Source organism: Anomalospiza imberbis, chromosome 1 (assembly GCF_031753505.1).
Source record: "Anomalospiza imberbis isolate Cuckoo-Finch-1a 21T00152 chromosome 1, ASM3175350v1, whole genome shotgun sequence".
Classification (NCBI taxonomy): Eukaryota; Metazoa; Chordata; class Aves; order Passeriformes; family Viduidae; genus Anomalospiza; species Anomalospiza imberbis.
This window is the reverse complement of record NC_089681.1, coordinates 107,715,283-107,729,541: the sequence shown is the minus strand read 5'-3', so window position 1 is coordinate 107,729,541 and position 14,259 is coordinate 107,715,283. Positions and strand designations below refer to the sequence as shown.

Sequence of the window (14,259 nt, the reverse complement as noted above, 5' to 3'; positions counted from 1 at the left end):
GTCTTTTCCAAAGGAACCGACTCCGTGGTTCTGTGCACCGGGCCGCCGAGGGGCCGTCACGCGCGCGACGCCATTTTGTGCGGAGCGCGGCGGGCGGAGCCCGTTGGCGGAGCCGTGGGGCGGTGCGGGCGAGGGGCGGGGGGTCCCTCCCTCCCTTCACGTTTTATTTCCCTTTAGCGCGTCCTCTTCGCCGTATTGCTTCCTTTTGCTATCGCTCTCCGGCTCGGGTTCACTCCCCGCGCCCCTCTGCTTTTGTTACCCCTCCCTCGCTCCCTCCCGCTCCCCGCCCCCGCGTGGCACTGCGGAGCCGCAGACGTGACCCGAGCGGACTCGCTTCCCCGCAGCTCCAGCCTCTCGCCGCAGAGTCGCATGTCCTCGATCCAGAACCTCCAATCCTTCGGTAAGAGCCGCCGGCACCCCGCCACCCCCGCAGCCACCCTCTCGGTAAACCCACCCATCGCCCCTGGCCCCCTCGTCCTGCCCCCGGCCCCGCCGTCCTGCCTCCGCCTTCCGCAGGGCCGCGGGCCCCCCGCCCCCGCGGTGACATTGAGCGGTGCCGCCGCGGTGCTCCGTGAGGCAGCGCCGGCGGCTCGTCCTTGTCCTCCCGCGTCGCCGGCCTCGGGACGTGCTCAGTGAGCGCGGCGAGGAGACCTCGGCGGGAGGCTCAGCCCCTCGCTGCTCCCGAAGGAGGTGCTGCCATGTTCTCATCTCTGACACCCCGTATCAAGAGCTCGTATCCTCTGCTGAGGAAATAATTTCATCAGTTACAGTTGGTTTGCTGCCGCAGCTTATCCTCAGCAATGTCCCAAAACGCTATACGAGCCCTGCAAAGGTTATTGTTTCTATAGAGTGAGCTACGCAGATGGCACTTCATTTCTCTCTTATCAGCAGGGAAGTTTAACCGTGCCGAGCCAGCGTTCTCCTCCTGCCTTATCTATAAGCAGCAGAAGTGAGCAAGTTAGTACTTTATGCAATAGTCTCAGGCTTTTGGTCACAGTTTGGACTCTGATCTTCTGCACGTATAAGCCATGTGAGAAGGTTACGTTCACTTAGGATTCGGGAGCTCACCCTGCGTTTAAGGAAGGTGCCGCCCAGAGGATTTGTTTGAAGGGATCCAGTGTTGACACCTACAGTGCTGGCTTATTTCCAGCCTAGAGCCCTAAACTCTGCCAAGCTATCTTGGCTTATCTGCAGTCCTTTAACCTAGAGTCCAAAACTCTGCTAAGTGATCCTCATGCCCAAGTCCTCTTTTTCTTTCACTTTTTTTGACTAAGATTTTCTGTTAGTGTTTGAGCCACAAGCTGTGGGAGACAGTAAAATTCAGCATGGTTTAACAAATTCCATAGTATAGGTTGATCTAGTCAAGATTCCCAGTGCTGTACTTGTTTCCTGTGGTGCTTGAATCTTCATTATGCTTTCAGTGTTGTTAATGCTCATGTCATTCTTGTTTCCGCAAGGATCTGCATCTGAACTACTTTTTGTGTTTCTGCTGAAGTTTTACTCATTTAGGGCATTTCTTTCTAGTGGATGGCAAAACTTGACCAGTGTTTATAGAGCTGAGTTTTGAATGGAAGTTTGGGAAATTGTAGCTTGCATGGCTATTGAACCTACATGGGCTCTTAAATATCGTTCTGATTAGTACAAAAAATTACTTGTGATTATTCTTGAAAAGTAATAAAGTACTTCATGCTTCAAGGTTTATTTGGAGCTACTGATTAGGAGATTTATAGAGCTGTAAAATTTCTTGATTGAGTGCTAAATATGTTTTTGTGAAGCACAGAGTATAAGAAGTGTTAACCCAGAAGCCCCCTTCTTTCTAAATGTTTTTCTGTTTTATCTGTGCTAGTATCTAGCTAAGCTTGGAAGAAGAATTTGAGAACTGGCCTTTCTTTAGTCTAAGCCTAAATTCATGTTGTTACATTTCTTGACTAAAGCTGCTGACTGGAGGAGTAGTGGTTTGCAAGCAGCCTCTGACATCTGTTAGAGTGTTATGTCTCTTTTATTTCTATTAGAAGCCAGGAGTTAAATCCATGGCTTAACATGCTGGAAGTGTGGTAGTTACCACAGTGTAAGACTTCTGTTCTGGACCTTTAAGGAAGTGTCTGTTCTAGAGCTTTTCTATTTCTCTGTTCTTATCAGTTGATCTGCTAAGAGATCCAGTTGCTTTATTTCATTTTAAATGTATGTGGCTGTCTAAAACTTATGTGCATTTGATGTTTTCTCAGAACCACGTTTTCAGGTTCAGGATTTACAGTTTGCAAGAAACAATGAAGCAAACGGATACTGTAGCAGAAAATCTTTCATACCTGGGAAGGCATGGAAGAAACGGTGTGTGGTAGTTGAGAGGGCTGCCCTGAGTGCCTAGTGTAATGACACTTAATCCAGCTGTAGAAAAAGCACTTTGGTTTTAACAGTTTTTAAACAGGGATTAAACATCAAGATGACACCCTGAATACAGTAATAATTTTCTGTGAAGTGAGAATCTTCCTCCTTAGTTTTGAACTTGGATGTTTTCCTTTGTGGGATTTACATGGATCTTTTTCCTCCTGCAGACCCCTTTGCTGATGCAACAAAGGGTGACGACTTACTCCCGGCGGGGACTGAGGATTACATTCATATAAGGATCCAGCAACGAAACGGAAGAAAGACACTAACAACTGTTCAGGGCATTGCAGATGATTATGACAAGAAGAAACTTGTGAAAGCTTTCAAAAAGGTAAAGTTGCTGATTTGATAATGATTATTTATAAAGGAGTAAGATAGCTTTTAATACTAAGTAACAAAACACTTATTTCACTTGATTCTTTCCAGTGCACACCACTTCCATATTCGAGTCCTTTCCCTTTCTCAAAACACCTGTCAGTGTCCAGTGACACTGATTTTGCTAAAAAGTTAAACATTTCTATCTTAAAAAGAAGTATATAAAATATATTCTGAAATTTTTTTTAAATTTCACAGATCTATGGCTTTGCTGATATAAAGAATAAAATCAGTGTAAAGTAGAGCTGGTTTTTATTCCTGCGTCTGTTACAGCTGGGTCATTGCTCTAAATAGAGGCCTTTAGTTTTGCCAGGATAAAAATACTTATTTTAAAATAGTGTAGAGTTGAAAGGCTGTATCTTATGACTTTGTTTTTCACTCTTGCAATGACTGTTGGCCATTTCCTTCTGCACAGTAGCTAATCCTGTCATTGCCTGAATTTACCATCAGCAGTTTAGTTTGTGTATGTATGTATCAGCAGATATATTCCATTTACTCTCAGAGCCAGTAAAATTGATTTAACCTTTGCCTGGCTTGGCATCAAAATAGTAAGCAGCTTCTAAGACAAAGTTCCTCTGAAAAGACTGACTAAGCAAAATCACAATGTACATCAGATGTCTTATATTATGGATGTTTCTCTCTTAGAAATTTGCTTGTAATGGTACTGTGATTGAGCATCCTGAATACGGTGAAGTTATCCAGCTGCAAGGTGACCAGAGAAAGAACATTTGCCAATTCCTCTTGGAGGTGAGGGACTGCAGATAAATATCTAAATGTCTCTGGAAGCAGTTGGGTGACAGGTGGTACTGATGCTAATTAACCCGCTAAAGATTGCCACTGTTGTTCTTTTGTTTTTTCAGCCAGAAAGTAAAATGACACTTGCAGTATGAGAGTAAGCCTCTGGTACGAATCAAAGCACTGTAGAGTGCCTTTGCACTGTTACAACACACCACTTGTTCTCTGGCAGTGCAACTTGAGCTCTGTGCTTGTAAAATCAAGTGTTCCATGCAAGCCATAATTGTGAGACTGAAAACACTGCAGAAGAAAGAGGCCTGCTCTGATGCAAATGATGATGCAGGGTTGTTACAGTGTCGAAGAATAAGTCCTAGGACTACAGAACAAATCAGATGTCTGATAAGATTTTCTTTTTATTTAGTCAATTGTTCTGCTTGTCCCAGAAACATTCTGTAAACTAGAAAAATGTTTCACTGAGTGTATACACTGTATAGCAGTTTCTTTAATCAAAGTGTAAGATTGTGATAACTTGATATCGCTGTAATAGCCTAAATATGTAAGCTTTACTAAAATACATTGTTTCTCTCCTTTAGATTGGCATTGTCAAGGAAGAACAACTGAAAGTTCATGGTTTCTAATATACCTGTACTCATGAAGATCCCTGCAGTATTGGTCTTGCCTATCCTGCCTCTGCTGTGAAAAATGAATTTTTGCAGTGAATGGACTTCCCCATTACCTCAACATTTACAATTTGATTTGCATGACTGCATGAAACAGGTGGTGTGTAGACTAGAAACACATAAGAAAACTTCAGTAAGATGGTAATGAAGACCCTTGTGAACTTTAACACATTTCCAATGGAAATGTATTAGTGATGATTGTTCAGTTTAGTACTTTCCACCTGAGTGAAATGTGTGAGTTTTATTCAAATAGTGTGTGTTGTTGCTTAAAAATAAAAGTTTATTCATATCATTTCTGGGATATTTGAAATGCTTTAGCCTAAATTTTGAACTAGTACTGCAGCCTTGCTGAAGAATGGCTGAACTGCTTTGTGGCAAGTGTAGCTTACTGCTGATTGAAGAAATTGGAAAATCTACATGATTAAGTACTAGCTGATTAATCAGTAGATTAGCTTGATGTGATCTTACCCTGTAGCTGTAAGACTAGAGCTCTAAAGCCTATAGTATAGGTGTACCTTAGTAGCAGCATAATAAGACATCAATTGTTTGCTGTGTAAGTAACTGGATCTTCTCTGAAATTTATTGCAGTGACTATGAGATATTAGTGTGAAGCAAAGTAGGGGTAAGACAAGCAAGCTCCTCAGGGAGAAACATTTGGGCAAAAGTCCCCAAACATTTGAAGGAAGTGGATGGGATATTGTATTCCTCTGTCACTGAGTAGGGGAAAAGACATTGTGTTGGCTTCTGCCATGACTGTGCATTGAACACAGTCAATGTGTTTGACTGAGCTGGTGGTGTCAAGCTGCAGGAGCAAGGAAGGGAACAGGGTCTACACTAATCTCTTCCCTGTTACAAAAAGTTTTCCTAGGGTTGGTGGTTGACATGGAGGGTTTTGTATTCATGTTTGGATATTACTACAGAAAGCTGATTTGGTTTACTTATCTAGAAGGCAATTCTTTCAGCTTTACTGGAGATTACAATAGGTTTGTTTCACCATGCTTGTAAGCTAGTTTTAGTTAGCTGTAGGCATTTGCTATTCTGCTTGTAGGCTATGTCTTGTGAAGAATGAAATTCATTCATTTGGTGAAACAAGCAGATGTTGTCCTCCTTTTGAGGTAGACATGGAAATTTTTTCTGAAACAATTCAGAACACGCTGAGCTGCAAAACCATAACAATAGCAGGAAATGCTTAAAAAACTTCATGTGGTATCATATATTCTCTGGAAAGAAAGAAGGAGCCTTATCTCTACTAAGACTTACTAATAACTTAGCCAGAAAAAAATGATTAAATTGATAAAATAATTGTTTACTACCTAGGTAGTAAACAATTAGGGAAAACTCTATTATTTAATCTCACATGTACCTGTATTTTATTTCCTATTCATATTTGCCTTTCTAAACAGAAATGCTTCCGTTTTAACTAATTTGAACTTTTTTTTCTTTATTTAGATTTTAGAGTTCAGAAATGAACCCTTAAGGCACTAGCAACAATTAGGGGTGCATTATATGACGATTTCCTTCTCCATCTGGTCTAGACAATTCCACTTGTAACAATCTAGTCTCTCAATATCCACAAATACTGCCTGATGTTACAGATCTTAACTGTTCCAGAGAAAGGATGTTCCAGGAGATGGTATACTGTTAATGTGCAATACATTCAGGAGGAGGAAATGCCTCATGCAAAGCATAAAATACCCACATACCAAATGGAAATCCAAAAATAAACCTTATGCAAGTCTTGCAGATGAGCAGAATAAAGTCATTCGAGTGCAAGTTTACCTAGTACTGATTCTTAACTGCTAAAGTAATCAATCTTTTGGGGTACATAGCAATTAGTGATTTTCATTTTATCACATACCAGAAAAACTGATGTTCTCATTTAAAGCTTGTTCTCATGCTCAAGAGGAAAAACAAGCAGCATCTTCTATTTCACTGGTATTATACAAGTACATCTAGTGGGCTTTGAATTGAAGATTAACAAATGACTTGCAGGTCTCGTGTTACTGAGTCAGTCTTCATTTCAGATGGCATTCCATTAACTTATACTACCTAAGCTTGAGTCATTTCTCCATAGTCATTCTGCTTGGAATAAATAAGAAAAATCCTCGATTTTCTTCCTCCTCATTTAAAAATCCTTTCTAATAGAAGGAACCTTGCAGTTGAGAGGTGGCTTGGGTGGAGATGCTTGTGTTTTGACCTTTGAAGGGCAAAATTATAAGGAGATGGAATAAGATGTAACACATTTGAAGTTTTAAAGAGGTGAGATTTGTTGTGGCAACAAACCATTTGATCTTTCTAGAAGGAAAGCAGAAATTTTTGTCAATGAGTATTTTAAACTGAAACAGCGTTTCTAAGACTGTAATTAGCTTTGGTACAAGCCCAAACCTCTTTGTATGTTCTAGATGAAAAGCTTTGACAATATCATGTTTTGTCATCTTATTCTGAAACTTCTTTGTCAAAGCTAAACTTATTTGGAATACATATCTGTGTTTTAAAAATGCTGAAAATTAAGGCTTTGGAAAAGAACTTGTTAAAGTGCTGTCACAGAAATGTGTTTTCAGAATGAAGGCAGGTTTCAATCTTTTCATCTATTCAAAAATAAGTTAAAAATGTTGAAGGATGTGGCCCATAATTGCCAAGGCAGTAAAAATCAGCTTATGATAGAAAACTCGTTTGAAGTCCACTAGTAGGACTTGAGGCTGGCCAAGTTCAGATTGCAAAAAATGGTGGTTTTTTTGCTGGAATGTTGTGAAGTCTGTATCCTTCAGACCTTCCAATCAGGATTGCCTTCTTAGTGATACTTAGGCTTAATCTCACGGTGTTACTGGATGTAGAAACTTGTTTTGAATTCACAGCCTTGTACATAGTTTTATTAGGCTTTTCTAGCTGACTCTGAGCTGATACCTTGGAGTAAGGTGTTGCATGAAAGAATTCACTAATTTGTCTGTTCTGAGTCTACATTTACTTAATTCATCTATGAGCAATGCAGCCCTTGCTTCCCAAACACCACTGGCAGTTCTTGATTGTAGACTATGAGATTTAGTGATTTAAGTCTGTAAGATGCCTACTTTCTCTTACTGTGTGAGCTATCAGGCCCTTGACTGTCACCTATGGTCCGCTAAATCTGTGTCTCAGAGATGAGCATGAGGAGCACAACTATGGGCAGATAATTCTTTAGTGGAGTAACCTCTGAAAAGAGGAATGCCTGGGCCGTGTGTGCATGCTATTCATTGCTTCAGTGGCTTTGCTTGAACCTTTATTCCTGGACTCCATTTTTGCACAGCCTAAATGAATAACATTTTGTTTTGGAGAGCTTCTTTGGAGGGGGAGGAGGGAACTAGTGAAAAAAACTGTCTTAGGAAATACGTTCATATCTGAAGTTTGTTTTCATTAACTTAGATACCTGGACTGCAAGACCTCTGTAACGTTGTTTCTCTCTCTCTCTCTGTATCTTTAAAAATCCTAGTTAAATGTCCTTGAAAGTTTGACATTTAAGGCTCTAAATACATCTAAAGCCATTATAAAACTCTAAAATGCAAAGTCATTGAAGCTTAAGTTTCAAATATTTGAAATAACAATTAGGCAGAACTCCTCATTTTTTCCTATACTGCCATCCTGCTTATAGTCGGTATGTAGTTGCCTTGAAGATGCATGTGTTGTTTACAGCTAGGCAGTAATCAGATATCCCTACTGTAATGCCATACTCTGTAGGTTTTTTAAATTTTATCTGATGTGCTGCACTCTTACAGGCTGTACCACTCTAATTTTGCAGTATAGGACAGATATACCTTGAGTTCCAGTCAGCAATTCCTTAATCCTTCTGCAAAGCTCTAGTGTACAGGATCCATGTGTTACATCTTTAAGTGGTCAGTAGTTGCTCACACTATGTGAAAATGTATACAAGATTGGTATTTAGCCTGTTAAAGCAGGGGGAGGTGTTTTTTACAGCTGTCTCTGAGACACAGTAGGAGTTACTGTCCCTTGGATCTGTCAGTGTTGATCCGGTGTCACTGAGCATTCCTCTAACTAATGTGCTGCTGCCACTGGTGAGATGGAAGTGGGCTTAGAGGGTTGAGTATTTTTATGTACTATGACTTTCTACATCCATACTCAGTCAGGAATCTGTCCCCTGAACATGGCCACATAAAGGTTGTTTTCCAGTTGCCAGATCAAATGCTCTTGAGATCATTAAGGGAAAAATGGCATTGTTGTTTTATGTTTGCTGTATAGATGTTTCATGCCTACTGCTTCCCATTTAGATTAAAAATAGAAAAATAATCTCAAAAGAGGATTTGTACTTGGCTTGCCTTTTTTCAAGTTTGCTATGTGCCTGTCATTGATCTCTTAATGAACAAGTCTTAACCTGTATTGGAGTATTGCTACAGAGCTGAGACAACAAAGTCTTTTAAAATAAAGTGTTCCAGTGTTATTTGATGTATGCTTTTCTAAAACAAATAGAATTTTATGTTGTTGTTAAGGGCGAATATGTTTTTTTTTTGGTGGAAGATAAAAGTAACATAATTGAATAGAGGTGTGTGTGATCCTCTTGTAAAATCAGCTTTGATTTCTACAGGAATGTTATATTTTGTCCCTTAAATTTCTGACATAATCTGTATTAACCAACTTAAAAATACTGTGATTTGTCCTGGAATATTGTGGTATTAAAACAAGATGATTGGCTTGAGGTCTAAAACTTTGGGTAGAAGAGGATCATCTAATTTCTTGAATAAGCAAAATACACAGTATTTTAGGATAAAGCCAGAAATGTGTTCATTTGGTTTCAGCTCTTTTAGAATATCTTGCATCTGTGAAATGTGACAGCACATTTCTGAAATTAATTTGGAGCCTGATTAAAAGGACTTGTGTATACAATAAATAAGGGGGTTATTTTTATTATTTTCTTTATTTTTATTTACAGCCCATCTTTCCTGTGATTATGCAAGAAAAAAAAATCTAAACCCCCAAATCAGAAAACCCACACAACACATGATCCAGGCTCAGGTCTCCAAGTAGCTGAATTCAGCAGATGTGGTTCCAAGTGGAATGGTCCTACTCCTCACTGAGAGGATTTAGGCTGTTTAAATGGTTCTTCCACAAATAAAGGGTTGCCCTTTTAGGTAGACCAGCAAATTACATAAATACATTGATGTGTAATTGGACAGTAATTCTGGGGTAAGAAGGATTAAAATGGTCTATTCCCAAGGATCCTGCTGGAAAGATCTATTGAAGGGCAGCCCCTGTCACAGAGGAAGCAGCCTTTAGCTACTCTCTACTAGAGAAATTTCTGTGATGGGATGGCTCCTGGCTACACCCCAGCGAACAGACTGAACAGATGTCAGTGTGAGCACACCTGTGCTCGGTCACAGCAGGGAGAGATGGCCCTGCACACTGATACTTGTCACTCCCTGACACTGTGTCTGTGACTTACACCTGCAACTCAGAGTGCACATCTGGAGATGAATTTCAAGGTACAGAACAAAAACACTGTCCAGGCTCCTTTAGTGAATGGTAAACCATAAATTAGTCCACACATTAGTTAAATTATGTGAGTGAGTATTCCATATGACTTCCTTACATGCAATATTGAGCAAAGAGTATTTTCTGTGCTTAAGGGCCTTTCCTTTCAGTAAGATTGTTGCAGTGACATGGAGAAACTTTCTGAATGTCCAGTAGTGGTCTTACTTCATTAAAAATATTGTGAACTTGGTTCTGTTTGAAAGTAGCTGCACCTGGAGTCTTCACCCATGGCTGCAGTTTGTGATAAGCTGTTTACAGGGACACTGAGGGGAGAGACATCTCTTGGGGTCATCAAATTGTTTCATTTGTCCTGGTGGTAGAAGTCAGTTCTGGTACTGATTTAAATCACCCTGAAACTAAATCATTCATTGGTAATTCTATGAAAGATAAAAATCCATTCTGGAGAGGTGGTGGGAAGGAGGTGTTTGCATCCTGCTTCCAAGCAGAGCAACGCAGAGCCCTGCCTGCTGCTACCTGAAGCCAAGCCTGAACGTGGCAGCATCTGCTGCCTTGCGTTTACACTGTGCAAAAGGACCTGTGCTATTTCCAAGTCTTGTCTTCTTTTCCTAGTGGTTCAGACTGATTCACAGCTGGGTTTCTGGTGGTAAATTCAAAGTACCAGAGCACTCTGGTCATGGCATGTGGCCTGCCCACACAGAAATGGACATTACTGTGTCCCTCCAGTAATGTAATTACTTTTTGTCTGTCTGATAAAAGCAGCATTCTGACTTCAGGGCAGTACCCTCTGAGAAGGGAAAATTGTCATTTGTTGGCTGTCAAGATTACAGAAATAAGACCACAAATCATCAAGGCCAATATTCACCTAAATCATAGGAGGTGATCTTTAGTTTCCTATTAATTTCTAGGATCTTCTTAACTGTCTCAATTTTATTTCAGGCTACTAATATTCACATTGTGGTATGTTTTCAGGAGGAACGCCTTAGGAGTGCTTTAAAGGAAAGCTTAGCTTAAACAACTGAGCGTAAAGAGACAATGCAGGGACCTTCTAAGTGCATGAGTTAGTTGTTATATTTCTGCAACAGGGCTTTTAAAATGGATGCCTGTCTTATGTTCACCTAAGAGGCATTTCATACCCAGAGGAGTTCCTGCTGCATTTATTTCAGTTCCCTAAATCAGCCCTGAAGCAGTGCTTTCTCCCAGGTCCCCATGTTGAATCTTTTGGAGAGCCTGCTGCAACTGGTGCTGCTCTGATGGGTACCAGGAAATTGGAAGTTGCATGTGACTGCCCCAGGACAGGCCACCAGCTCTGGCTGCTGGGCAGCACTGCTGTCGGATAGAAACAACAGTGGTGGCAAAACCAGAAACAAAAGGGTTGGTGCTTTTTCTAGTGGTTTAGTGATCTGACAAAGTGGCTGTTGGGGGTAAAGTGATGAATTTTTTTTCCAGTTACTTTGTATATACTTATCAAGAGAAATATCCCTGGATTTAATAGCATTTGATAGATCATATTCTCAGGATTGTGTCTTGTAGTGCTCATACTGGCAAAGCATCCACTTACTTTTGTTTTTCAAAGTTTTACTTGACCTCAGCTTTTGAGCTGAATTTTTTCTCTTCACTGAATTTGGACGATAGGTGGCACAGTTTCATTTGCTCAGACCAAAATTTCTTAGAAAACCAGCAGCTTGCCTCTGTTCCCACTCTCTTCACTTGTTTTTGTCCACGTGAGCATACTTAAATACTTTAGTTTTGGACATGCAGGCCTCTTACACATGTATAAACACTTCTCTTGATGCCTTCTTCTGATGATACATTCTACATTTCCTTCTGCCATGAAAGAGATGTATTTTTTTAGGTTCTAGGCATGAATTAGCACAGAATTCTTTCTGTTGGTTGAATACTTAGGAAGACTAGATTTACGGGGAAACACAGAGCAGGTGTAGATTGTACAGTCACACAAAGTCTGTTTTGAAAGAGTCAGCTTATACATTTCTGCATCTTTCATGTGATGTATTACACAGGCACATGGTGGGTTTCTGTCTAATCCTGCTTGGTTGTCCTCGGTTATTTTCTGGAGGAAGCCTGCCTGTGCTCCCTAAAGAAATGAAGGCACAGTGGGAAGACTTGCTGCTGCTTCTGCTTTGATCCTGCAGGGATAAGCTGTTGAACACTGTGAACTGAAGACTAACATGAAGCCAGGCTGCAAAGCAGTGTAGATTGAGTCACTGTTCCCTCTGCTCTACTGCCTCCATCTTTTGGTTCTGTCTTGCCCTGCAGGTAATATCTTCAGATCAGGGCCCATATCTTAGTTCTGTGTAGGTGAATCACCAAGCACAGGGACTCTCTGTGATCAGGGGACTGATACATAAATGTACTGAGTAATTTAGTAGTGGTAGCAATGAGTAAATAAATAATGGATTCAGCTACCAAAGCAACTTGTTTGATCTTTTGCCCTCAAAGTGTTTTTGTCCTTCTGATGACATTTTCCCTTTCATGTGTTTTGTCGTCAGTACTGATGTACCTTTACCTTGCTTGTATTCTTTGTACCAGAGCAAAATGTTATGTCAAATAATGCCATGTCTGTGTAGGCACTTTGTGAAATTAATGCTAATGCACATGAGTCGAGGAATAGGCCTTGGGGCATCAATTCAATCCTGCAAAACATGCAAGATTCTTTTATTTTTTAATCTTAATTACAATTGTTCCTTAAGCCTTTTGGCTTATCAAAGAAGCAAATTTTATCAATTTGAAATATGTTTTAAACAATGCCTATGTAAATGTCCAGCTTGCAATTTTCGGTCTCTATCCCTAGATGTCACTGGAAGACAGCATATGCTGTAAATAATGACCCTGAAGCCAGGAGAAATGACTGTAGAGGCAAGATAGGAGAATGTGGAAGTCAAGATTTGGTAGAATTCCCAGGTGGCTGCAGGCATGACCCGTGTGCAGCTGTTCCCCAAATTACTTCTGCTTGAGAGGTGGAATATCTGAAAATCTGTTCTTAGATCTATCCCTTCCGTACAGCAGCTGCACATCATGGATGACTTCTAGCTCAGTGCAGGAGCACCACAGAGCCCTGTGCAAGAGGTGTGAGGAAAGGTCCCAGTGCATCATTTCAGAGAGAAGAAATCTACTGGGAGAGTCAGGAAATAACAGCTATCACTTCATAACAGATGAAGGTCAGCTCATAGCAAAGTGTCCCAGAAAGAGGCAGACCTGCCTTAGTGCATCTCCACAGTTTCCACCAACTAGCACTGCCCCTCCTCAGATCGCAAGCCAGTGCTGGGGGGTGAATCAGTAAATTATCTGCTTTTGGGACTTAAACAGTCACTCCTTCTCCACGTAGTTCTCTGCAGGCTGAGAGAAGGGATGGTCTTGGGTCTGGTGGAATGAGGTGGAGAAGAGCTTGGTGCTCATGTGCATGGAGGCAATGAGAGTGACTGCGTGCCAGACCCAGCTGTCTACAGGAAAGAATTGTGATGATCCAGCCATTCAAAGCCATTCAAAAACATCGCAGAATTCAAAGAACCTTTAGAAATCAGAAGTTTTACATGATGGGCCCCTCCAGTGCCACTCCAGGCTGGCTGGTCCCATAAGGGTGTTTGAGTGGATCTGGGTATGGACAATGTCTAGGTACCCGCTCCCTTCCCACAGCTGTAAGAGTTTGAAGCAGGCCATTAGGTGGGCTTCTCAAATTGTCTCAGCCATTTGAATTACAAAGGAATTTTTTTTCTTGAAAGGAAGCTGAAACCAGTTTTTAACATCTAAAGGATCAAAACTATAACTCACATTTATTAAAGTTCTTATAGAAGACAAAAATGCTCTGATTTGGTGAATACTCCTAGTACTTTTGCTAAGAAAGGATAAAAGTTGTCACTACATGATCTTTAAGGAAGTCAATTCCTTCCTGAGCTGAAATTGTACAGTGTGAAGTGTATTCAGCACTTGATTGAAATGTCGTTATGAGTCAGAAGCAGACTTTCTCTTGACCTTAGCAGGATTCAGGTAGATAAAGGGAGCTTTGCAAAACTGAATCTTCCTTTTGTACTTTAACCTTTTTCATTATTCTTATCATTATTAGGAGCAAAGAATCAGCTACAGTACAATGACTTACAACATTATGTGATTTGAAAGTATGCTGTGCCCACAAGGCCAGAGTTTCTGAAACTCTGGAGCCAGTTATGTATGATTGGAGTTGACTTGTGTCGAGTGAGAGCCTGGTTCATGGGCGTGTGATTGCAGTTAGTGCCAAGACACAGCTCCAGAGAAATGTGTTGGTAATTGGAACCTGTTTTCCTAAAATAGTCTGTCTTTCTGATTAAAGCAGGGATGTGTTCCCTGTCTTTGCAGAGGTGTACAGGAGCATAAGCCAGGCTCAGTAATGGAAGGAAACAAATTGGCCTTTCACCAGCACCTGCCGGAGTAACTTGGTTGGTTTCATTCCTACAGAACTGAGGATACATTCCATGAGAGTAATGTCCTACCATGCAGCTGTAAGGGCTCATTCCTGCCCAAGGCTCTGCCTGATCTCATCGTTGGTAAGACCTCAAACTACAAACAGAACGCATAAATATCTCAGGTCCAGCAGCCTCCCTGCTGCCATCCTTGC

The 14,259-nt window shown here is 40.9% G+C and overlaps 1 protein-coding gene across 1 annotated transcript; it reads left to right on the top strand.

Moving 5' to 3' along the window:
• The first annotated feature begins 153 nt into the window (after positions 1-153).
• On the top strand, positions 154-5,953 carry EIF1B (eukaryotic translation initiation factor 1B). The gene is made up of 5 exons (XM_068204671.1): positions 154-400; positions 2,553-2,716; positions 3,406-3,507; positions 4,089-4,272; positions 5,625-5,953. Exons 1-4 carry the CDS (start codon positions 370-372, stop codon positions 4,131-4,133), a joined length of 342 nt encoding a protein of 113 aa, XP_068060772.1. The 5' UTR covers positions 154-369; the 3' UTR covers positions 4,134-4,272; positions 5,625-5,953.
• The last annotated feature ends 8,306 nt before the right edge of the window (positions 5,954-14,259 follow it).